General features: G+C 38.0%; 1 protein-coding gene across 30 annotated transcripts in view; it reads left to right on the top strand.

Annotated features, from left to right (window-relative positions):
• ASPH (aspartate beta-hydroxylase) overlaps nucleotides 1–24,017 on the top strand; it is a 232,136-nt gene that overhangs the window by 36,165 nt on the left and 171,954 nt on the right. For 8 of the 30 annotated variants that reach the window (XM_067017972.1, XM_067017975.1, XM_067017968.1 and 5 more), the window contains exons 2-5: nucleotides 419–568; nucleotides 1,990–2,034; nucleotides 3,913–3,981; nucleotides 15,815–15,856. In XM_067017972.1, the coding sequence (XP_066874073.1) occupies nucleotides 419–568; nucleotides 1,990–2,034; nucleotides 3,913–3,981; nucleotides 15,815–15,856 (306 nt within the window). Of the gene's footprint in view, nucleotides 1–418; nucleotides 569–1,989; nucleotides 2,035–3,912; nucleotides 3,982–15,814; nucleotides 15,857–18,211; nucleotides 22,202–24,017 lie in introns of those variants that run through there. The other 22 variants (XM_067017982.1, XM_067017973.1, XM_067017984.1 and 19 more) reach the window with 5 other exon arrangements.

Below are 24,017 nucleotides of genomic sequence, written 5' to 3'. Positions count from 1 at the left end.
ACAAAAAAAAAAAAGGCTTTGGCTACATTTATGATCTCTTTAAGTTGCTGATATGCTCTGAACTTTGAAGGAGGTTATATTTAGGTTGTTTAGATAAAGAACTTGGAAGGAAAACCTATATCAATTTTTATTTTTAAACAATCGCTAGCCCATTAGGAGTTTATTGCTTTCGTTACTTAGAAGTTAGGGTCATACATATGTGTTATTGAGGCTAAGCGTAGTCTTTTCCATTTTTAAAAGCTTTATTTTGTGTAACATGATTTAAGAATTTAAGTGAAAACTATTGATAGCTTTGAAGTGATTTACCATTGGAAGTACTCTCAAATTCCTGGAGAAATATTTCAGTGAAAAGAGGTTCAATAAAGCGTTTTCTTCTTATATAATGACATTGTCCGTCTGTTTTATTTTTTTTTAACAGAGACAAAGCATGGAGGACACAAGAATGGGAGGAAAGGAGGACTTTCTGGAAGTTCATTTTTCACTTGGTTTATGGTCATTGCATTGCTCGGAGTCTGGACATCGGTAGCTGTGGTCTGGTTTGATCTTGTTGATTACGAGGAAGTGCTAGGTAAGGATTTTCGTATTGTTTCTTATTTGTACTGTCAATTCTGTAGCCTCTCAGTGGTTCTCAGTAGGGAAGGAACAAAAGGGGATGTTATCAGGGTTACCTTGCTGTGGCACTTTCAACTTCTTTGAACATGACCTGTCATAGAAAAAAATAGGCTTTATATTGTCTATATATCACACCAAAAAGTTTTAACGGTACGTACTCTCGCGACATGCAGTACTCTATAATTTCTATTTCTATTTTGTTGTATTATGAATTTTTAAAATACTGGTCAGGAGCCACTGAATTTATTTAAGGACCCATGAATGGATCATAAACACAATTTGCAAGACCCTGCCTTAAAGAGAGCATTTCGAAGCACACGCCTCTGTGTCCTCGTTGGAACTGTTGTGTGTGGATGTGAGTGTGTGTGTGCGTGTATGTGCATGTGTAGCTGTGGCCTGTAGGGTGTTCGGAGGAAGTTATAGTTGTCTTCCTTTCCTCTCCATTTCCTCTTCTCTCCCCATAATCACTGCAATTTTTCACGGTTTTTTACATTAATGATTCTTTATAATTTTTGGAGTCATACTTTTTTTGTTGTTTTACCTGACCAAGTCTCTTTTTATAATTGAGATAAAAATTCAATATTGTAAATATGTAAAAATGTACAGTTCACTGTGTTTTAACATATAATTTTGTGCTGTCATCGTTATTAATTTCAGACTATTTCCATCCCCCTCTTCTTCTTGTCTCCTGGCAAAAGCACTAATACACTCGGGGTATCTGCCTGTTCCGGACATTTCATATAAATGGAATCATATAATACGTGGCCCTTTGTGTCTGTTGTTTTGCACTTAGTGTGATGTTTTCAGGGTTTGGTACTTGCTCCATTTTATGGATGAGCTATGTTCCATCGTATGGATTCACCACATTTTGCTCGTCCATTCATCATTGATGGACATAGGGGTTATTTCCACTTTTTGGCTGTTGTGAGTAAATGGCCTTCCTTTCTAATAATCCAGTGAAAGATGTGGACCTTTTCACTGAAAAAAAAATGCACACTTTTCTCTGTATGTACAGTGTCGCAGAGAAAATCCCCTCCCTTCCGTAGACCGTTCTGCACTTTTGCTTTACTTATTAGATTATAGCCAGCCATCTTTCTGGGGGGAAAGGCAAAGAATAACAAAACACACATGTAATCTGCCTTTTGTTAAAGCTTCTTATTTTTATTATTGTACTTGGAGGAAAGTGTCTCCGAGTAGATTGGTAAGAGTGATAGAGGAAGAATTTTAGTTTGGAGAGGAACTTCTGAGTAGATCTGTGCTTTTGTTAACTTAAGTTGATGATGTTGCGAAGCAAAGTCTATTAGACAAAAGAAGAGATTTAAAAGATGTGCACATTTAAGCTCGAGTAACGATTTTCGTGTTTTTGTATGCATGCAGCCAAAGCAAAGGACTTCCGTTATAACTTGTCAGAGGTACTTCAAGGTAGGCTATTGGAGATGCATTTGAAGTCTACTTGTGCTAGTCTCTAAACCCTCATCCTTGGGCTACTATTTTAGTTATCACCTGCATCAGAGAATGTAAGTGGTAGGACCAATTTTCCCTCTTAAATTTGTGAGAAAGTATAGTATTTTCTATCTTTTTTTTTTTTTTTTGCGGTATGCGGGCCTCTCACCGTTGTGGCCTCTCCCGTTGCGGAGCGCAGGCTCCGGACGCGCAGGCTCAGCGGCCACGGCTCAGGGGCCCAGCCGCTCCGCGGCACGTGGGATCCTCCCGGACCGGGGCACGAACCCGCGTCCGCTGCATCGGCAGGCGGACTCTCAACCACTGCTCCACCAGGGAAACTCTGTATGTTCTCTCTTTTTATTGTTATTTGAACTCTGTGCTATACGTAGCCTCAACTGCAGACCAGCGCTTTTCACTTACATTTTCTTGGCTATAAAAATGATAACTTCCTTATCTCTACATTTTTATTGTTATTATCATTTTCAACGTGTATGTGCTTTGTCAGTCAGACTTCTACATAGCAGGTTAACAATATTTTCCTAGGTGGAACAAGGGCTCTGGGAGGGTCTAGTTTGGTCATAGCAACTCTGCTCCCAAAGCTCTTCCTGCTGTTGTGTAATGTTTTAACTTCCTTTTTTTTTAACATCTTTATTGGAGTTAACTTAGTTTTTATTAAAAAATGGTGGCAGTAAGGGGGGAAAGTGGTGGGTGGTGGTGGTGGTGGTGGGATGAACTGGGAGATTGGAATTGACGTGTGTACACTAATATGTATGAAATAGATAACTAATAAGAACCTGCTGTATAAAAAAATAAAATTCTAAAATTAAAAAAAATAAGTAAAAATAAAAGCATAGCTTAAACAATCAAACAAACAAAAATAGTGGCAGTGCTGTCAACTGGTGTTTTAGTACTGATTCTGTATTTGTAAATGTGGTTTAAATATTGCTGTTTAAAATGTTAAATTAATAAGTCTCTTCACAGCCCCTGTCCAATGATGAATTATAAACTGTGTTGATTTTAGGATGTTTTTAGGGAACTGAATGTATTCGACTTATATTTGAAATGCTGAACAGTGCTCTGAGATGATAAAGTTAAAATACACATTGACTATTCTTGAAGGAGGAAGTCTCTGCTAGTATCGTCTTCTCAGCTTGTCTGTTCTAAGCCTTATTTTTTTTCTTAGTAGTAGGTGGCCAGTGCTAATTACATTTTTAAGTAGGATAAGTGTAAGTTTTCCTTTGTAGTTTCAAAAAGCCAGTTTTACTTACTTTATTTCCAGAAGTCTGTTTTTAAAGGTTGATTCATGATGCTTTTGTCATAAATCATTATTATGAAATGTAAAATTAATCATCCTCTTATTTTTAGTACTTATACGCGATGTTAATTATATATGGTCTTTATTTGAGGCTCGGTGGGTGTTCTTTTGTTTTGAATATTAATGGTGTGAGGAACTTCTGTACTTTAGAAACATTAAATTTCATGTAACTATTAGAAATGGATCTGTATTATTCCTTATATATGTTGAAAATTTTACCTAAAATAGTTTTAGCAGTAAAATTTAAAAAAAACTATTCTGAAATGATTAAATCTCAGGGCATTATTAAGCCCTTAAAGAAAATATTATCTGAGTTATATTTCTTAGATTTGTTAGGTGAATATTTCCTCAATCTCTAAGTGAACTGCCTTCATTTTTAAGTGAGATTATCGTTAGCATGGCTTTTAAGGATGAAAGGTGCAAAGAGTTGCATTGATTGGTTGCATTAATGTTCGATATGCAGGACTGTAAGAAATAGTAACACCTTATTAAATTTGTTTTTCCTTTTGTTCCCCTATCCGTCTTTCCTGCCCCTCTTGTAGGAAAACTGGGAATCTATGATGCTGATGGTGATGGAGATTTTGATGTAGATGATGCCAAAGTTTTATTAGGCAAGTACACATTTTTTTTTTTTTTTTTTAATTAGTGGTGCTAAAATGTTGGAAGCAAAATAATATCGGGTTGGCCAAATGAACCTTTTGGCTAACCCAATATTTTAGCTTTGGTAATGTTAGTGTCAGTCATTTCCATGTTATGAAAGATATTTTCCCACTTAAATCATTTATTTCATTCTTGTTGGGATGTTGAATGGCTTAATTATTTTTCTATAAACTCTCACATTTCAATTTACTGTTACAAATGGATAAGTACATAGCTCCTGCACAGATATTATAAGTAATATAATTTCATATGTGTTTTTAGATTTAAAGCACTTTATATTCTGAACTTAACATTTGAACCTGTAGATAATGTCCTAGTCTGTTTTCACATATGGTAATGGCGACCATTCTTTAGCATCATTTGACATAATTCAACGTCCATTTGAATATGTGAATTTCTGAAGGCTTACATAAATTTATTCTGAAATAAAATAGTGGTAGTAAACATCTTATAATGTCCTATGACTATTTGAAAGGTAACATTAAAATATAAACTAGTAGTCTTTGGCCAGGTTTCTTGATTTTTTTAAGTCTTGGACCCTTCTCTTGTATCACCAGAATTACCCGTCTTTATCATTGAGATTTTAAAAATAATAGATAAAGATGTGATATTCCTTCATTTAATTTTAAAATACTCTCATACTAGAAAGGATGGTGCTAATTTTAATATGCAAATTTTAGGTAATCTGGCCTGGTGAGATATGTATTTCTGCTTGTTAAACAGCATACTTTCCTTTGTTTTAGTATGTAGCGTAATATGCATTAAAACATTTTATACTAAAGTCTTTAGAAAAATAACAAATATGGCAAGGTTTACATACTAAGCTTAGTAGAATAATGGCACAAATTCTTCCTAGACACACAATTTTGTCTATATTTTATGGATATGAAAAAAATGGGAGACACATCTGTACTGAAATGTAATAAAACTTCTTAATTTTGCCATTGTTTTCTTGTTACTGCTCAGTGAGAACTATATTTGCTACTTAACAGTGAAAGCTTCCTATACCCATGAAATTTCTTTTCCTGTCTTAACCGTAATAGAATTTTCTATATAATTTTGTCGTTATATATCTAAATTTGGGTTTCTATAAATTTGGTAAATTCTCAGAAGACTATAATCCTAGGCATGCGTAAGAAAGAAGATTATATCGACCTTATTTCAGAATGATGCTAATTTGCTTGCCTATAAATGGTTTTTTACTTCATTTTGTTACTTTTCTTTAAATGACAGATTCTGAATAGCAAAGCTTTTTATTTAAAAAATAACTTCATGTGAGCCATTTCCTCATTTTTAGAAATAATATTACTTATCCACTGTATTTTGTTGATTTTTTAAAGGAGGGAGGTCCTTAAAATCAACTATCTGGTCTGTCAGGAAATGTCAACTATTAAAAATTAAAACATGTTATTTCTTCTACAACACACATTGATTTCTATTGCAAACTTACATTAATAACTTGATTTTTAGTATTTTAGATTTCAAAAATTTATTCCCCTTAATATTTTTAAGCAACTGTTAAGAGTTTAATTAATTGTAATTTAGAACATTGCCATTTGTGGGTAGCCACATACGTGGTATGGGCAAATGGTAACTTGTTCCTTTTTCAAGAATCATATACTTGGAGACAGAACTTAGTTGGTGAATCTGAGTGTTCATTTGCTAATTTGACTATTAAATGCACGAAGGCTAAGATAAACTGTTTTACTGTGTGTGTACAAATTCACAGTTGGCTTGTGGCTTTGGTAAAGATGAAAAAAACTAATGTAAGCTGTTTGTCCTCTGACCTTATTCTGTAGTGTTTGAATTCTCTGCATGAAATACAACCTTGATGGGAATTGAATTTTATGACCAAGGTTCTTTTCTACTTTGTGAGGTTATCGTAGCCTAGTGGTGCCTGTATTACTGGTGGATGGTCTGCAAGAACTAGGTGAAATTCTGGCCTTGCCTGGGCTCTGTATGTTCAGGGAGCAGATTCAGTGAGTGTGTACCCCCAAAGGAGCCAGATCTCTGGGGTACATTCTCATTGGAGAAGCAGTTCAAAGGTAAGGGCCTTGGATTAAGGCAGAGGGACTCCCTGGGGGGGGAGGGATGAAAGTAGAAAGTCAGAGATGGGGTGAGAGCTTGGCATGGCAGGTGTGGTAATAGTTATGCTGAACTTCCATAGGTTTGGATTTGTCTCATTAGTATTTCTTTCTGGAGTCTTAAATTTGCATATATCTAAATTTGGTCCATTTGAAGAAATGTACACATTCATGTTTACATTTCTTTTACATTTCAAAGTTTGCTTTTCTTATGAACTATAAAGAGAATGAAATATGTGAGTAAATCAAGATCAATAGCCATCATTAATTTTATTATTTCTGGCCATGGCCCTTACAATATACTTTTAAAATATTCTAAGCCTGGTCTTGTTTACATTCCTTCCTACTTTTGTGGCCAAATCATCTAAAATAAAATGTCTTTGATTTTGGTTTGGATGATGGAAAGCTACATTGTCTCGTAATGTATTCTTTGAAAATTTGTTTCTCAAATAAATCGATAGGAAAGAGGACTAAATTCTGAGTAACATTTTCGTAGAGTAACACCACCTGTGGATTACATTGTTATCCTTTTGCCCTGTGGCTGGCGCTTAGCTGGCACCCGCTATGGCCAGAGAACAAAAAGGGAAGCAATCCCTAGAGCCCTGACCAACATTTGTAGACTTGACAGATGCCTGAGTGAGAAGGAGGGAAGGGAGGGCTGGATCTTGCCCAAAGGCAGGCACATGCTGCTCTTTGGTTCAGGCCTTCTCTTAGAGGTTAAGGAATTATAAATCCAGAACATAATTTCTTTTTCTCTTTGGACTAGTACTTTCGTCTTCAGAACCACAAAAATGTTGCATAGTTGGGTCATCAGTTTTGCTCAAATACTTTTGCATATTTGTTGCACACTTCATCCTGTCATGCTGAAGGGTGGTAAAGTTTTATATTTCATATTCAATACTTGGAAGTACTTGTATTGGAAAATGGAGAAAAAGAAAAATGTTTATTCTAAATATACAGCTGTAGAGTTTTTGGACAAGAAGAAGAAATAGTGTTATTCCCACAGGGGCTTGGGTGGGAATACAGATCTCTGTTCATAGCACTTGTCAACTGTTCGGTTCAGTGAAGAAACATGCTGGGTTGGTCAAAAAATAATTGAAATACCGACTGAAGTTTGTGGGTTTTTTCCCCCCCGACGCATGAAGAATGGCGCGGTGTAGTTCTTCTGTGGACTAATGTGGGGAAAATTCACTATCATCTTTAACTTGAAACTAGTTGTCTTATTATTATCCCTTGCCCTGCCAATCTTGGTTGCTGGTAGTTATGCTGTGTGGACAAATTCTGTGTTGTCAAAGCCAGAAATACCAGATTAGGTGGTTATAATCCGAAAAGCTCTAAAATCATAGATGTGCATATTTCTTACAGCCTGTTTTTCTTTTCTCCTCAAAATTATGGATCTTACTGTATAGAACTTGACAGTTCTATTGGTGGACTTTGATACCTACTGGACCCAAGAGACCAGTCTTACCCAAAGCCAGTTCTTCACAGGAAAAAAACAAATGATAAAAACGATACACACACTGCTTTCTTTCCATATGGGGGTCTGGGATCTTTGCAGTAGAAGCTAACTTCATGAGCGGACAGGGAGAGAACTCTGGAATGTTCCTGTTGCAGGTGACTGGCCTTGATCACATCTCATATTGGTAGGCTGAGCGAATTGTTATCAATAGCTGACTCTTATTATTGGTCAGAATGACAGGACCACAAGTCAGTAACCAGAGCATCATAAAGCTAACATTTCCTAGTTTTAAAATTTAAGTTGTTTATCTGGTATAATTTGAGCACGTTGGTGCCCATCTGTGGAGGCTGAACAGTTACCCTGCTAGTCATGTTAATTCCAGAGTTTCCTAAACTAACTCCAGCTCCTAAAGGGAAAAGTTTGAGGAAATGAACAATTGTGTTTTCAGTGAATATTTATTGATATACGTAAATGTTTGTATAATCAACTCTCGATAATATCTGGGTGCTACACGGGCAAATGCGGGGCTTGTCGGAAGTGTTTTTTATCCTCCTACTACTGTTCCTCTCCGTTCCCGTGGAAGTTGGTCAGTCTGTTTTGGCTGATACAATTTTGTGGGTTTTTCGGCTCTCAGTTCTCTGATGAGAGAAAGGCAAACCTGGTTAGGGGCCGGTAGGAAGGGTGAGGATTGGTCAAATTGCTTTTCCTTTAGTCCATATGATTGAGAGTTGATTGTAAGGTGTGCATCTAAACCGATTTCCTTATTTTCCAAAATATCTTTTCTGTAAACTTCCTTGACCGTGATGCACATCCTTTTTGAGATCACTCTTCCTCAACTTCTTTTTTCCACCTAACTGCTCTCCTTATTTTCTCTTTCTCTCTTCCTTTATTCTTATGTAGGCCTGACCAAAGATGGCAGTAATGAAAATATTGATTCTCTTGAGGAAGTCCTTAATATTTTAGCAGAGGAAAGTTCAGATTGGTTTTATGGTTTCCTCTCATTTCTCTATGATATAATGACTCCTTTTGAAATGCTAGAAGAAGAAGAAGAAGAAAGCGAGACCACAGATGGTGTTGATGGTACGTCACAGAATGAAGGGGTTCAGGGAAAGACTTGCGTCATCTTGGATTTACATAACCAGTAACTTTGATGCAGGGACTGAAGTCACTGGCTTGTGAACCCCCGAAGCAATCTCCTTTTTCTTTCTTTCCTTTGCTCACCCAGGGCTTAACGTGCAGTGGGGCAGCTGTGATCGGACAGTACAAGGCAACTATGTGATCTTTTCCCCAGTACAGCGCCTAGCTAGTCCCTTGCTTGGCTTTCCCACTTGAGGAAAGCGGTACCCCTCATTCTCCTACTGGTCCACAAAGTGCATTGAGAATGTTGTTCTTGGTCGTATAATTGGTTTCTGTATCGTTTTGTTTCAACTCATGTACTAAATTCAGAAACTTAATAGCACATTGTTTTGTGATTAACCCTTGCTGCTTGTCCTTCTAACATGCTGTTCATTGAGATGATTATAGTGGAATTAATTATAAAAATATTTCTAGCATGATTCCTAAATTCAGTGCTTCTCTGTTGCTCTTTAACGTGATTGATGTGTAAAATGATGGTTCTTTAAAAGGCTGATTTTTTTTTAAATTGTAATTTGTTTAGGTTGATTTGTCAGACAGGTTAATACAAATTTCAGTGTAAAATTTTGTATTAATGGTGCTTTTAAAATACTTTGAAAATAACCTCATGTTTTTGCCATAGGGTAGTTCAGTTACTGTATTCAGATAGTAGTGTATCTGAATCTTTCTGTCTGTGAAAGCAAAATTTATTTTTAATTTCATTTCCAAATAGACATCCAGAGAAAGTAATTTGTATTTTTTTTTAAAGGAGGCATATTACACAGGAAGGAAAATGTGAATATGTTATCTTAAATAATGTTGTACATATTAAAATTATTCACCCTAAATAACGGTCTTTTTCCATTTTTTCCTGTATTACCTTATTAATTGGCCATCAACTTTGGCTTAGGTATAATATGATTTTTATATTTGTAAATTAAATTTATTGAAGTGGTAATTCTTTTTAGGAGAATCTATTTTTGCTGTTAGAAAACCTTAAAAACACCTTTGAATCAATTCATTTAAAATGAGTTTGCTAAAGTGATAGCAAAAACAATTGTATTAGACATATGTGACATGCATTTCTTAAAATGAGATTTCATTCATCTCCCACCTCAAACAGAGCTCTTATAGCTTAAGAGCGATAAGATCCAAGACATTTGATTTCTTTTACCCTTTTTGGGAGTGGTGTTTTATGTTTTTACATCTCCTTGAGCCTCTGTGAAACTTAGCTTAGCTTTGGTTCTTTATAGAGCTTAAAATTGGAAAATATTTGCATTTTTTAACATTTTATTTAACTATGATAATTTCTACTTTTCAAATATTTATTCATATTTTTTCCCATTTAATCAGGTTGCTTTCAGAAAGTAGATTATTCCCCCATTTTTTCAGAAGGGAATATGACAAGTTGAGTTTCTTTTTTAGAGCTCGCTCTTGCAGGCTATCAGAATGAGAGCCCGAAAGTAAAAGTCTCGAATCAGAACCCTGGAAGCACATCAACTTCCCCCTTGACTCAGCATTTACATGTGTCGGGAAAACTGTCCAATTTGCTAACCTTATTTTAAAAAAGCATTATTTAGTAGCTACTTTTGGAAATAGATACATGTGTTGTACATTGGACAGTGATCTCCCAATGCTTAAATAACTATTAGAACCCTAGTTTGTCTTTTCCTGATTATTCAGGGACTACGTTTCATTCTGTTAATGTTTCTAACAGTCAAAAGCTTCTGATTTTGGAATGTTAATATTTTGGAACAAATGAGTATGATTTAATAATGTTCTTTCTGAAAGCTTATGCAGTCTTTGCCTGTATTTACCATGTCTTCCACTTTGAATTTGAGTACTGTGACATATCAGAGTTCATTAGGTTTAAATTCAAAAGCAGTCTTAGGCCTCACTCAGAGAAATTCTCTTAGACAAATGTCTGAGATTTGTTTTTTAAGCCAGCCTTGTTTTTCTTCATGCTTCATTGTTACTAACACTAGAAGATGTGTGATCAGTTTATGAGAAGTAAATAATTAAATTTGTGTGTTAAAAATGTTTGGAATCGATTTCTCATCAGGCTCTGCTTTTTTGTCATGCTACTAATACACATTTTATGTACAGAAATTAATTATGCTGTATTCTTGTAAGTGAAAAATAAGGATGCGAGATTATAATTTGCCCTTTCTTCAGTATCCCTTCTGATCAGCCCTTTTGAAAAGCCTCTGATGAAGGTAAAATCCGGGTAGCCGGTGAACCCCTGACTTCTGTGACTGCCTTCAACTTGTGCCTAAGGCTTACTTTGGTGAGAAAATAAAGTTATTTGCAAAACTGGTATAGACTGCTTTGAAGCTGAACAAAGTTGCTTTGCTTACATTTTATTTATTATGGGTGTTATAAGTCTTAATCTTCTAAGGCTTAGTTGTGTAATTTTCTGTTCGAGCCTAGAAATATTTTCCTGGCTTGTGTCCTTTAAGCTTAGGAACTTATTAGTTAAAAAGGCAAAAATGTAATCTGTATGTTTGAACGTTTATTTATGGTGAATTTTACACGGTACTGTATTTACTCTGCATTTCCAGTTTGGAGCAGCCAAAGGCACTTTGAGAAAAACGCGCTCTGAGCTCACGTGGCCTTGTCTCCTCCGAGCTGCCCTCCTCAGACGAAACTGCTGTTCGTCCAATTGAAAAGGCTCCGGGTTCTCTGGAATTTGGTACCGAAACAAGGAGGTGGCACTCAGGGCACTTCTTTTCTGCACTTTAGTTTCTTTCCGCTCTTATTGCCCCTGGGTTGCGAGGGATGAGGTGTAAGTCAGTTGGAGAGGTGTCTTCTGGGTGCCGATCTGATTAAATCCCTGAGGCCCAGCTGCTGGCTCACTGCGTCATGCAGATGCCTCAGACATAATGTGCTGGGTGCTATCCTGCTTTTTCACCGTGTACTTGATTCTTTATTCTAGAAGTTACCTCCCTGTCTTACAGAGCTGTATCCAGACGTGTAAGAAGAACTGTTTTCTCTGCTTGAATTCTGGTTTGTTTTCATTTACAGTTAGCTAGACGGGGCAAAAATGTTTCCTCGTTTGGCCTGATGTTTATAACTTTGGAGTATCAGTAAAGGCAGACAGAAGTACAGACAGTTATGAATTGGAACACCTGGCAATTATACCTTTGGGGGCTTGATACTCAGCAACCCTTTCGCAATCAGATTCTGGTCTATAAAACAAGTAGAACGTTTTCTGTGTTTTGACCTGTGGAAATTTCTTTGATCACCATGCATCTTTGGAGCACTTTTATAGAACCCAGTGATGCAGACTTTATGATCACAAGTCGATAGATGGAACACTCCTGCTGGATTCTCCGCCTGTTATTTGTTGCAATAACTCTGTAATACACAGGAGCAGATATTAACTAAATTGTGAACTGTCTGAAGTTGGGAGTCAGGTTAGGCTGCATTGGAATCCTTCTTCAAAGCTGAGCGCTACATAGGGTGTTTATTAAATATTTGCTGGGGTTAGTCCTGGTGAGTGAGAACGTTAAGAGTTACCCATTGCATAATAAAATGCCGATTTTTTTTTAAACAGCTTAAATAAGTGAAAAAAATTATGGGATGTATTTTATTTGCCAAGAGAAATGACACTTTGAAGTTCAGACAATAAACTGACCTATGCTAGCTGAGGTCTTCGCGTGATCTTTCTGCTATCTCATTTGTATTTGTGTCTGGATTTTATCTTTATTGAAGCTCTCAGTCTCTGGATGTAAATCCCTTATTAAACTTTTAGTCTTTCGGTCCTCTGATGTTCTGATCTTCCCTCATCCCAGAGGGTTGGAAGGTTTGTAGCTTCCATTTTTCAAAAACGTCTGTGATGATATTGTTACGCCATCTGTTTAAAAATAAAAAGGAAAATGGTGTAGTGTCTTGACTTGCGTTTTGCCAAGACTAGACTTGCGTTCTAGAGCAAGTCTGCCCAGCTCACAGAATCTTTCTCTTAGGCGTTCAGGGCCTCGTCTGTAGTCAACGTTGAAATAAATTATGATGCCTCGTGCGGGCAGGAGGCGGCTTCGAAACAGGCTCAGGGTGACTCATTGGTCTCACCAGGGATGGGGGGGTGACTAGGATGACCTAAGTATGACATGGTGCTCAGCCGACCAATTCTGTGACCAACTTCCTGGAAGCCTGCAGCGGCTATAGTACTTGGGTTTCTGTAATGGAGCCAGTCTTCTAAAATTGTGGTGAAACCGCAGGTCCAACCGTGATTCAGCGTTTTAATTACACACAGAACATTTCACTTTGAAAATGTGTGTGGGATAGTGGCCCTGAGGCAGTTGCCCAAATAATGTTAATTACCTTTAGGCAACTGCCTCAGGCTCTAAGGGAGGTTTATAAGACCTGCTTTTTCCAAATTTCTGTATAAGGATTACCAAATAGCTATTAACAGTAATCACCTTAAAACCATCAGAATAAACATACAGGGCAAAAAGAAATAAACAACGTGGTGATTACTTTTTTTTTTTTTTTTGCCATTCTCTTTGACCATAGCCACATCCTAATGGCTTGGGTTCCATTATCATTACTCTGCACAGCATTTCTTTACTCTGAGAAGTTTTTTGAATCCTTGTTTCCTCTCTCATTGGTCATTTTTTTAGCAGCTGACCTTTGCCCTGTGTCTGCACCTCCTGCTTCTGGCCTCCTCTCTTTCTCGCTGACTCCGTTTCTCTACCCTTAGACATGCCTTTGTTTCCTAGCCCTCGAAACATACGAGTGCAGATCAAATTCTTCAAACTCTTATTCCCTTTCTGCCCCCTGAGAATCTTGGGAAACTCCATAGATGATCAGTTTTCTTCTAAGGAGGGAAGAGAGGCCGTGATGAGCAACCCTGGGGTTTTGCTCACCCTTCTTTCTACCTGTTTTCTTATTGTAACGTGACCGCCTCTTACACTCCTTGTAAAACTGTCTATGGGACATTTACTAACTAACAGAATTCAGTAGTGTCCTCATCCTAACCCTTTGTTCATTCCTTCTTTTCTACAACTGCTGCTTTGACTTTTAGAATCCTGCATTTTCTATTCATTCATTCATTCATTCATTCATTCCCTGCATTTTCTTGACTCTCCCCTCTTCTTTTGTTACTTACGGGCTCCTGTATTACCTTCTGTTTTCCAAGTGCTGTGCTTTCTTTCATGTTCATACTCTTTCCTTCAGAGACTGAATATGATGATTGTTGTTTAAATTATTAGTTCAGTCTTTGTCATGTCAAAAATATTGAAAAATGATTGAATATATTTAAGTTCAGAAAAGACAGCTTAGGTTGATACTTTGGAATTTTATATAGTACAGTGGCACATTGTTAATTTGTATCACTTTAGGGATTTATACCCTAACTGGGAAAGTTTTAAATCAAGTACTTATTGTATTTTCATGTTTCTAATCAGCTAATCTGATGTTGATCTAATACGTTGGCTTATTTATGTTAACTCTAGCCTTTTCATCAATATAGCTCTTTTGACTATATCATAATAGTGGAGGGGTAGGGGGATAGTCTGATTCCCACCATTCTGCTTTTTAAGGGAAAATCCAGGCCTCGCCAGTCAAGAACATGCAGGAATCAGGAGGGGACATTAGCATCATTAAAAGTGTATTTTAATGCTTTATGCTAATTTCTTTTGCACATTGGATAATACCCATGTATTTGAAAGTTGTCATTACAAGAATAAGTTTGATATTTTACCTAAATAAACTTTCTTGGGGAGTGGTCCAAGATAGCGTTCGGTATTACAAGGTGGTATGCTGTTTTTGCCAGAGTTCAAGAGAGAATTGGGCTTTGTCTGTGAAAAATAGTTGTTAGACACACACACTGGTTTTGGTTATGTATGCATGTTAGGAGTAAAAAAATCTCATACTGGGAATGGGCGTGTGATTATGGGTTTGAGGAACATACAGAGGGGGGTTGCACAGTTTCCAGCAGGACTGTGTGTGAAAGAGCTTAGGGGCTTTCTTGGGACACTTCAGACCTTAGTTGTAGGGAGGCAGGCCCTCCACAAAGGATGAGAGAAATCACCCTCCCTCCTACCCTGGTGTCCCCAGGAAATGGATTGGCAGCCTGGGATCCCACTTTGGGATGTTTGCTGATACATGAGTGTAAAATAACATTTATGTGGGGGCTTCCCTGGTGGCGCAGTGGTTGTGAGTCCGCCTGCCGATGCGGGGGACACGGGTTAGTGCCCCGGTCCGGGAAGATCCCACGTGCCGCGGAGCGGCTGGGCCCGTGAGCCGTGGCCGCTGAGCCTGTGCGTCTGGAGCCTGTGCTCCGCAACGGGAGAGGCCACAACAGTGAGAGGCCCGTGTACCACACACACACGCATACACAAATAATAATAACATTTATGTGACCAGGAGATAGAACTGGGAACATGAGTTGGTTGGATGCTCATTAAGTACAGGCTGGTTGGAAAAGGTGTACGGCGAGGTACATGGTACTGATATTTGTTAGAAGGTTGAAAATAAACACATTATCAGAACTTTGATTTGCCTAGAGAAGAAGCAGAAAGCCTTTGCAGAGATTTTAGATGAAGAGTAATAAAGTTAGTATGTACCTCCATAATAGTATAATTCTTATTTATGTAATTTCTTATAAAGAAAGTTTGAAACTATGGGAGAAAAGCCATGATTATTCTGACAGTAAAGAGTAAAATTCTATCAAAATATGCTATCCTTTTTTTTGAGTGGCAGTGATGATTGAGTAGGGAAATAAGGTCCCCAGGTCCTTTCACCCCTAGTGCTTGTAATTGATCATCTGTGTCCAAGCAGAAGTCCACTGACATCCAGGTACCACTGAGAGGGAAATGCCGTTTCCTGGGGTAATTAGACACATCTCTAAAGCCAACAGTTCTTTCAGACCTAAGGCAGGTTGTGAAGTTGATTAAATCAATGATGTTTTTAAAATACATTTTTCGGTTATAGGTAGTGAAAGTAAGGTTCTAAAATGACGTATGAATGATAGATATTTGTATGTTGCAGGAGTGTATTTTTTTAATGGTGAATTTAAGTAAATTTGTTTAATAGTTGCATCAATTTAAACTATTTTATAGTTACTTATTTTTTAATTACCTTAATATTTTCTGTTTGTGACATTTTTCATCTTGTAAACACCAACAGAAGGACCTGGTGGGGTAGCCAAGAGAAAAACCAAGGCTAAAGGTATTTTCTATTTTTCAAATTAGCCTTGAGTGAATCAAGTTTAATGCTTGAAAATGCATGACAGTTGGTAGATAATGTTTTGTAGATGCAGCTACTAATGCTAAACATTATTGCTTTTTGGTTTTGGGTGCACCTTTGGTTGTAAGTAGTTTTATCAAGGTTTCATTAAAGAGTTTTCTGCCTCGGGCCTATAATTTTAAGTAATTTCCTTTTTCAGATGATCAAAACCTCAGAACAGTCTTCAAACTACACATTAAATTTACAGTATACACATCCTGTCTACCTTCTAAAACCTTTCTTTAGTCTAAATTTTTTAGTTACTGTCGGAAGTAAAGATGAGTTCATCAGTGATTGATTTCCTTTTTCCAAAAGCTCTGATGATGCTCTTAGAGCGCAATAAAAGCTAGTGAGACCAAACTTGTCGTTTTCAGTTAAATGAAAACTTAGATTTCATTATGCCAGTATAGAATTTGAGGTGTTTGATATTTTGATTCATTTAAAATTATTACACCTGTCAACCATTCTGTATAGGCTAACAGCTTATTATTGCAGCCTTATATTATATTCCTTTGGTTTTTCTTGTTCACTTGTAAAGATTTCTTTAGGGAGAGGGGCATGGGGAAAGTGCATGCTTTTCTTTATAAACTTGTAATACTCTTGTGTTCAGGTGCTTGGCACATTGTATGTAGTTTGATTTTGGCGAAACATTAACAGGTGAGACTTTTACTATGTGATTTACAGGGTTTTGTGATTTGTATTTTAACTTTAAGATTAGGAAATTTTAATGTTTTAACTTTGATATCTCGCCTGAATAATTCCCGAGAAGAAAAACAGAATTTTTACCATTTTATTCTTATGTAAGTAAATATGAAATAAATGGCCAATAAAGTATAATTTGACTCCTTGATCTAGAGAGGCAAATTCAACATTAAAGATTTAATATTTTAAAAACTGTGTGCAGGGCTTCCCTGGTGGCGCAGTGGTTGAGAGTCCGCCTGCCGATGCAGGGGACACGGGTTCGTGCCCCGGTCCGGGAAGAGCCCACGTGCCGCGGAGCGGCTGGGCCCGTGAGCCGTGGCCGCTGAGCCTACGCGTCCGGAGCCTGTGCTCCGCAACGGGAGAGGCCACAACAGTGAGAGGCCCGCGTACCGCAAATAACAAACAAACAAACAAAAAGCTGTGTGCAGAGTAAGAGGTGCCCGCATTGCACCAGCACTCTGCTCTTGCAGTGTTGCTTATCTGTGTTACTCTGAACAGCGTTGAAGAAGGAGGACTTTGAGGATGGTTGATGATTTATGAATTCTGTTCTGTATTTTTACAAGGTTTTAATAAAATTGTCAGGAAGAATAGAATAACATTTTGTACTCTGTGAGTTTTACGTGATCCTGATGGGCAGAAACATCTTCCACGTTTTATTATATTAAAGAAATCTTTCTCTTTTTTGTTTCTGCTTAAATGCTACATTATACAGTAAACACCTTGCTTCTCGTATGATTTCTTAATGAGGAATCAAGAAGGTGAAATTCAAAGCTTTGGCTAGCTGCGCTGTTCAACTTTATTTAAAGTAGGTTGAAAGCAGCACCTCATGGTGAGATTTGGAATCACCTGTGTATTCCGTTTAATTGTTCTCTCTTCTGTGAGCATGGACAGCGGAGATGTTGGCTTGGAGTGGCTCTACGTAAAATAACGGGAAATATACTTAAAGGAATACTGATTTCATAACGTTGAATAGAAGCAGAAAACAAGTTCTCCTTGTCGTCTTCGACACTGTAGATAACAAACTTAAAATTTTGTACTCGTGGAAATTGTATTTTTCTAAGCTAAGAAAATTAAATGGTATTTAACTTTTCATTTGTGCATTATATTTGTTTCCAAGGAATGCAAGCACAGATATTTTAAGGACATACTTTTTTTGTTAGAGCTAAAGACTTGTAAATTATCTTTGTGTGAATACTTGCAAGCTATGGAACATTTGTTCCTACGTTGTCAGTGTTCCTTTAATTATGTTGTAGCTGTGCGATGTGAGTTGTTAACACTGTAAAGTGCTGCCTTTATGGCTGGACTCATTTTATTAATATTGCATGTTAACCTTCTTCTGAGGCAAATCATACTATATTGCCAGCTGGAAAAATGATGGCAAGTTTCCAGCATTTCTTTTATAGCTGATACTTTATAGAGGTTTGCATCTGTTTTTAGCCAATTTAAAACTAGTGGATGAAAGTCACTTTTTGAATGATCCTTTCATGTGTGTGGGGAGATAGAAAAAAAGACAATACTTTTGCACTAAGTTGCTGTCTATGAATTAAGAGATGACTTTCAATAAACATTTTTCCCTTTAATTGGAAAACCGGAAAGTTAAAGAACTCACTAAAGAAGAGCTCAAGAAGGAAAAAGAGAAGCTTGAGTCAAGGAAGGAAAGTCCGCATGAAGAGAGAAAGAGGGGCAAGAAAGAAAAAGAGGATGACCGGAAGGAGAAGAAAATTGCAGATTCACACGTTTCCAGGAAAGAGTCTCCCAGGGTTAAAAAGGACAAAGAAAAGGAGAAAGCGGGACTAGGTAAAGGTACTAAAACCAAGGAAGATAGGAAAAAATCAACAAATATCAAGGATATTTCTGGTAAAGTGGCGCCCAAAGACAAAGACGATAGAAAGGAAGGGAGAAGTTCTGCCAGACGGGCACACTTAGCAAAGGGGAGCAACCAGAAGAGAAAGAACTGAAGCTGCAGCAGCATCCCAGGAAATGGTAATATTCTTCATTGTGATTTGCTGCTGAAAGGGCATAGAAAACTTGGTATTGCTCTGGTTGGGGGAGATGTGTCATTAAGCCATTGACTCTATTTACTGGCGCTCAGCCAAGTAAATTCTTGGCAATTGAGGTACCTGTCTCATGCTTCGAAATTTTAAAAGATGAAGCTTTAAAAAAAACATGTAATAAAAATATGATGTAATAACGTCTATTTTTATTAACTTATTGATCGTGTATCAGGTAAATGTATATGTATGCTATGAATTGTAATGATTTATTAATACAGAATATTTTCACTGGAGTTCAGCAAGAATATTAAAATTTTACATAGTGTTTATATGCAGAGTGATTTGTAAGTTTCAGGAATGATAAATACTCGGGTAGTTAGGAGGTTGTCTTCTGCTCTGGTAGCTGTCGTTTTTCTTCCCTCCGCCTTCCTGCTTCCCATTCTTCTTCAGCTGCCCTTTTCCTTCTCCACTTCCTTTCTCCACCCCCTTTCCTTCCCCCAGCTCTTCCCAGGGCATCTCCTCAGGCTCTTGTGAAGTTGCCCGCGTGTCTCCCTCCCCAGGCCCCGCCAGCACCCTCCCCCTCCCCCCGCCCCCCGCTGAGGGGGCTGCTCCTTCCTCAGCCCTTCCCCATTCAACTCCTCTTCATCTCTCCTCCGGGGTCTTTCACTATCTCCTTTTCCTCCTTTTCCACCCCCCTGTGCCGCCTCACTCCTCACCCCTCCTCACCCCGCCTCTCCCTTTCCACCCATCCGTCCCCCACCTTCTCCTGTTGCCCAGTAAATACTCAGTGTTCACTGTGTTCTGAGAATTCTAGAAACAGCCCTGGATAAAAGAGAGAATTTTATGTAGAAGGACAATTTTAGAATGCTTATTTATGACATCTTGACAGACTCAGACTAGTTATAGAAAGGCTCTAATTATTTCAAATGAGGATATGCTTTCATTTTACATCACACAGTTTTTCAGTTATATTGGTGGAATGGCATATATTTTTCATATTTGATTGTATCATACTTGGTTTACCATTTCTAAGGAGTTGCAAATTTGAGGTCAAAACTGAGTTCAGAAAACATTTAATAAAGTGAAATTTCTGTAAGAAAAACATTTCTACAAATGGTTTGTGCTGTTCTACATGAAGTCTTAATTCTGTAACCGCGACTGCTGGTGAAATTGTTACTGAATTTGAGAAGAATAACCTGATTTGTTGTAGCTGAATCATAAGTGCTGCCACAAAATTTTTACTTTATTTTTAAAATAATTCTTCACCTTTTTCTTTGAAGAGCCTTTAAAAACAGAGATTATGGCCCAATTAAAGATATTTCCAATCAGAAATGAGTAAGCGTTAAGTGCAAATTTTTCTAAAAGTATTGTGTTTTTTGTGTTTTTTTTAAATAGGCTGGCACCTTTTACTGCTTAAAATCAAACACCTGTACATTTAGTTGACAAAAATTCCAACAGACATAATAAAATTATCCAGCAAGGGGGCAGGCCTAGAGAATATCTAGTCTAATATCTCTAACCCAACCCTGTCATTCTGTTGTCTAAAAACTGAGTCCCAAAGAAACTGTCACTTGGGTTAACTTGGGGCTTCATATGTTGATCAGTCTGAATTTTATGATTTTTATAGTTTGATTACAAACCACAGTGAATTTTATGGCTCATTCGGTGGCAAATACAGGGGCACTGGCTTGAGGTGAACAGATCCCAAGTACAGACCTGTAATCAGCTGTTTCTTCCTAGCTCTCTTCTCAAATCTTGACTCTGCTGATTTCTGCTTGACTTTATTCTCTATGGAGGTGCCACCACTCGATGAGGAGGGTGGCCTTCCGGGGGCCCCCAGACACATTTTTCTAGTTTAGCCATCCTTGTACAAAGATGCAGTTTTCTGGCCTGGCCCTGGGAGAAAAGTCCTGGGAGATTCTGGCTGTCCTGGTTAGGCCCGGAAGCATCTGTGACCATCCCTGTAGTCGGGGACAGGCTGGCTCCTGTGCACGAGCCAAGAACAACAGCAAGGATTAGCATGGCCAATTAGTACGTGTGCCTTTGTGGTCGATTGATTTACCAGAATATCTCTCAAGTTTCGTGTACCGGTTAGGGTGGTTCTTGGGGGTATATTGGTTTATACCCCAGTCTGACCTGTTGGACTGCTTGCACCTGAGACAGCAGCAGGCCCGAGCACTTCCTTGCATGCATCCCAGCAGCTGGAGTAACCTGGAGGGGTAAGATCAAACTTTTTGTTCCTCTGTATGCCACTGAATTAGTAAATGAAAGATTGAGAAGCTACTTTTTAAAATGTCTTAGCTTTTATGGGCTAAGATTGTGAGAGCCTATGAAGCATCATACTATGTATAATCCTTCTTGGCCCACATTTTGTTGAGAAAGCGGTTTGTATACGATTCTTACGAAAAGTGAATCTTTCACTCTCATTCAGAGTAAGAGCCAGGTGTCTGGGACCTTTTTTTTTTTTTTTTAAGATTTTTTTCTTTTTGATGTGGACCATTTTTAAAGTCTTTATTGAATTTGTTACAATATTGCTTCTGTTACATATTTTGGTTGTTGGCTGCGAGGCATGTGGGATCTTAGCTCCCTGACCGGGGATTGAACCCGCACCCCCTGCGTTGGAAGGCGAGGTCTTAACCACTGAGCCACCAAGGGAAGCCCGTGTTTCTCATCCCTTCCTATGGCGGGTAGGGGTTTTGTGTGTTGCTCTTCTATAGAACAATGCTTTGCATTAGTGGGTGCTAAATATTTGTTGAATGAATGAATGTAATATGCAATTAGTAACTTGTAAAATGTTATGTATTTATGGGAAGAAAATCCACTTATCCTTTCCCGTTATGGTCAGGTGTAGTTGGGTAGTAGTGAATGAAGTAAGCTGATGTTGGGCTAGAGTGATTGTATCAGGTAATTAAATTTGCTATGAATGGTTGATTTACCGTGCTCATTTCATTTACTTTTTATAACTTACTCCATTTTAAAATTACAGTTGGAAGAAAATTTATGCATTTATTAAATGTAAACATTGAAAAAAATTTTCCTAATTTCTCTCATGTGCTCAAAGAACTAAAAACAAGGTATGTTTTAAGGGAACCGGTTGGTTTTCCAAATCATGCAGGAGCGCTGTCGTGGTTGACGGGCAACGTTCATTCACCCCTAGGTAATTACTGTCAAACAGTTGTGGGCACCCCGCTGTGCTTGCCAGTTTAGGAATGGAAGTGGGTTCTGGTTCTGACTCTTAAAACCGAAAGGGAAGAACGGTGAGAAGTTCCAGGAAAGATTTCCTCAAGCCTAAGAGAAGCAGAACAAGAGGTGGTCCTTTGCTTCTGGACAGCATCTTGTCTGAAAGAGGAGCTTGCAGCTGGGAGAGCCCGGATTGCCACCCTGAAGACCAAGCCAGGGCTGAGAGCCAGCCAACCTGCTGTTAAATAATAACTTTCCTTCTCGCTCAAGCCAGTGTGAGTCGGTGTTTTGTTGTTTGCAGCCACCATCAGCATCAGAACCGATACATTCACTTCATAACCTGACTTTGAAGATTTATTTCAGAGCTGTATCCTTGCCATGTGTACCTCATAATAAATCCAGTTTGAAAACATTTCCTTTGCCTTATTTTACTTATTTTTCTTGTTGAATTTTTGTTTACTTTTTGCCTAAAATCTTGCATGAGACATGGATTTACCACTATTTTCTGGGGAATACTTCATGGATTCGTGGATTAAAATGGACTTGGGCAACAGAAAAAAATTTGGAAACATCTCACAGTAAAAGCTTCCACATGGGTTATCAGAACAGTAAGAATTATTCTAAAATGTGTTTTTGTTAAATATTAGGAAGTTTATAAGGGTCTGGGGAAAGAGATGTGTTAATGTGATCTTCAGCTTCATTGAAGTTTACAAAATAGTTTATTCTTGCACTGACTTCACCTCTGGAAAATAGCTGTGACCAGGTATTAGTACATTTACAATTCAGCTGCTGCTTTGGACAGAAAAGAAAACTACTCAATATTTTCTCTTGTTATGCGCTTTTGCTTTCTCCTGTTGTTTTTCACGTTTTACAATGTCAATTTTAGAGACAAATAACTCCCAGCTGATTTAGAGAAAGCTGTTTATTAGGGGCATTGTGGGTCTGAATATTGATGTACTATTTATTTTCAAGCACTTTTAGGTTCAAAATTTTTTTCAAATGAAACTTTTCTCGGAATCCATTAAGAATGGGATTTTCAGACAGCTTAAATCTTTATTGTTTGATGGGGGAATATTTTACTGCTTATTGAACCCATGGAGCACAGTTTTTGAAAGCCTGCTACAGATGGGATTAGTGAAGAATGACCCTGTAATTTTTCATCCAAACTGAGATGCTTTTGAGAGTGAAGTCATTATACCAGGACAAAAGACAAACCGGACCATCCGGGCAAATTAGGCTTGTGGTACTGAAATGGTGGATGCCGCTAGAGCACAAATAGGCATCTCGTTGGTAAATACTGGCAGGGAAATTGATGCGAGTCCCCCTTGCCTCCTCTACAGCCATAAGCCTCGCTGGTGCAGCTATAGCCTTGGCCCTGCAGAGAGTCTGTAGCCCTTTAAAGAGCAGAGCAGTCACACACGGGGTGTGCTCAGCCCTTTTGCAGCAGTTTATTGAGCACCTGCTATGTGCCAGGTGTTTTCTGAGATGCTGAGAGTGCAAAGAGAAGTGACTTGATTCTGAAGACTCAAAGTTTAGCCTGTTCATTGAGCAAAACTTGGCCGTAAGTCCATACCCGTTCCAGTAACAGTTAAGAGACGTAAGCATGGCTTATTTAAGTGGAAAAGGGCAGGGGAATTTTCAGCCCTGAATTTGGAATTTGAAATGAGATGTTTTAATAAGCCTTCATCCCTTACCCCCATGCCGTGAAAGTGAACTACAATTAGGATCTGTGCCTATTTGTGTATGCTTTCTCAGGAATCTATGGTTAGGAGTAGAACACGACTGTATGTATTGGTGTTTGTTTTCTAACGTTAGGTTTTTTGGGTAAGTCGTATCAGAAATAAGTAACTAGAGGAAATATAAATGATGAGGTGGGATCCTGTGAATCTGTGTCGGTGTCTTTAGGATTTAGGAGAGGATAGTGGGAGGGTGTTTTTGTCAATGGGAGAAAAATGAAGAGCTATAGAAAAGGGAACAATAAGGGAAAATATAAAGAAGCAAAACAGAAGAGTAAGTGACATTGAAATGAGGATTTTCCAGACTGCAGTAGTATATCTCCAATGAGTTGTGTAAAGCTGCTTAAGATAAGAAAAGGCCTCTCAGTTCTGTCCTCTCCTTTTCATTCCAGCTATTGACGTGCAGAACACATGCTCTTTAGTAGCTACTCTTGGTACAAGATTCTCGGTGGGGTAGCAAAGAGCCCAGGGTTTGGTAAATGGAATTGTCAG

This window comes from Kogia breviceps, chromosome 17 (genome assembly GCF_026419965.1).
Source record: "Kogia breviceps isolate mKogBre1 chromosome 17, mKogBre1 haplotype 1, whole genome shotgun sequence".
NCBI lineage: Eukaryota > Metazoa > Chordata > Mammalia > Artiodactyla > Physeteridae > Kogia > Kogia breviceps.
The sequence above is the reverse complement of the archived record's forward strand: the minus strand, read 5'-3'. Positions and strand labels throughout refer to the sequence as shown.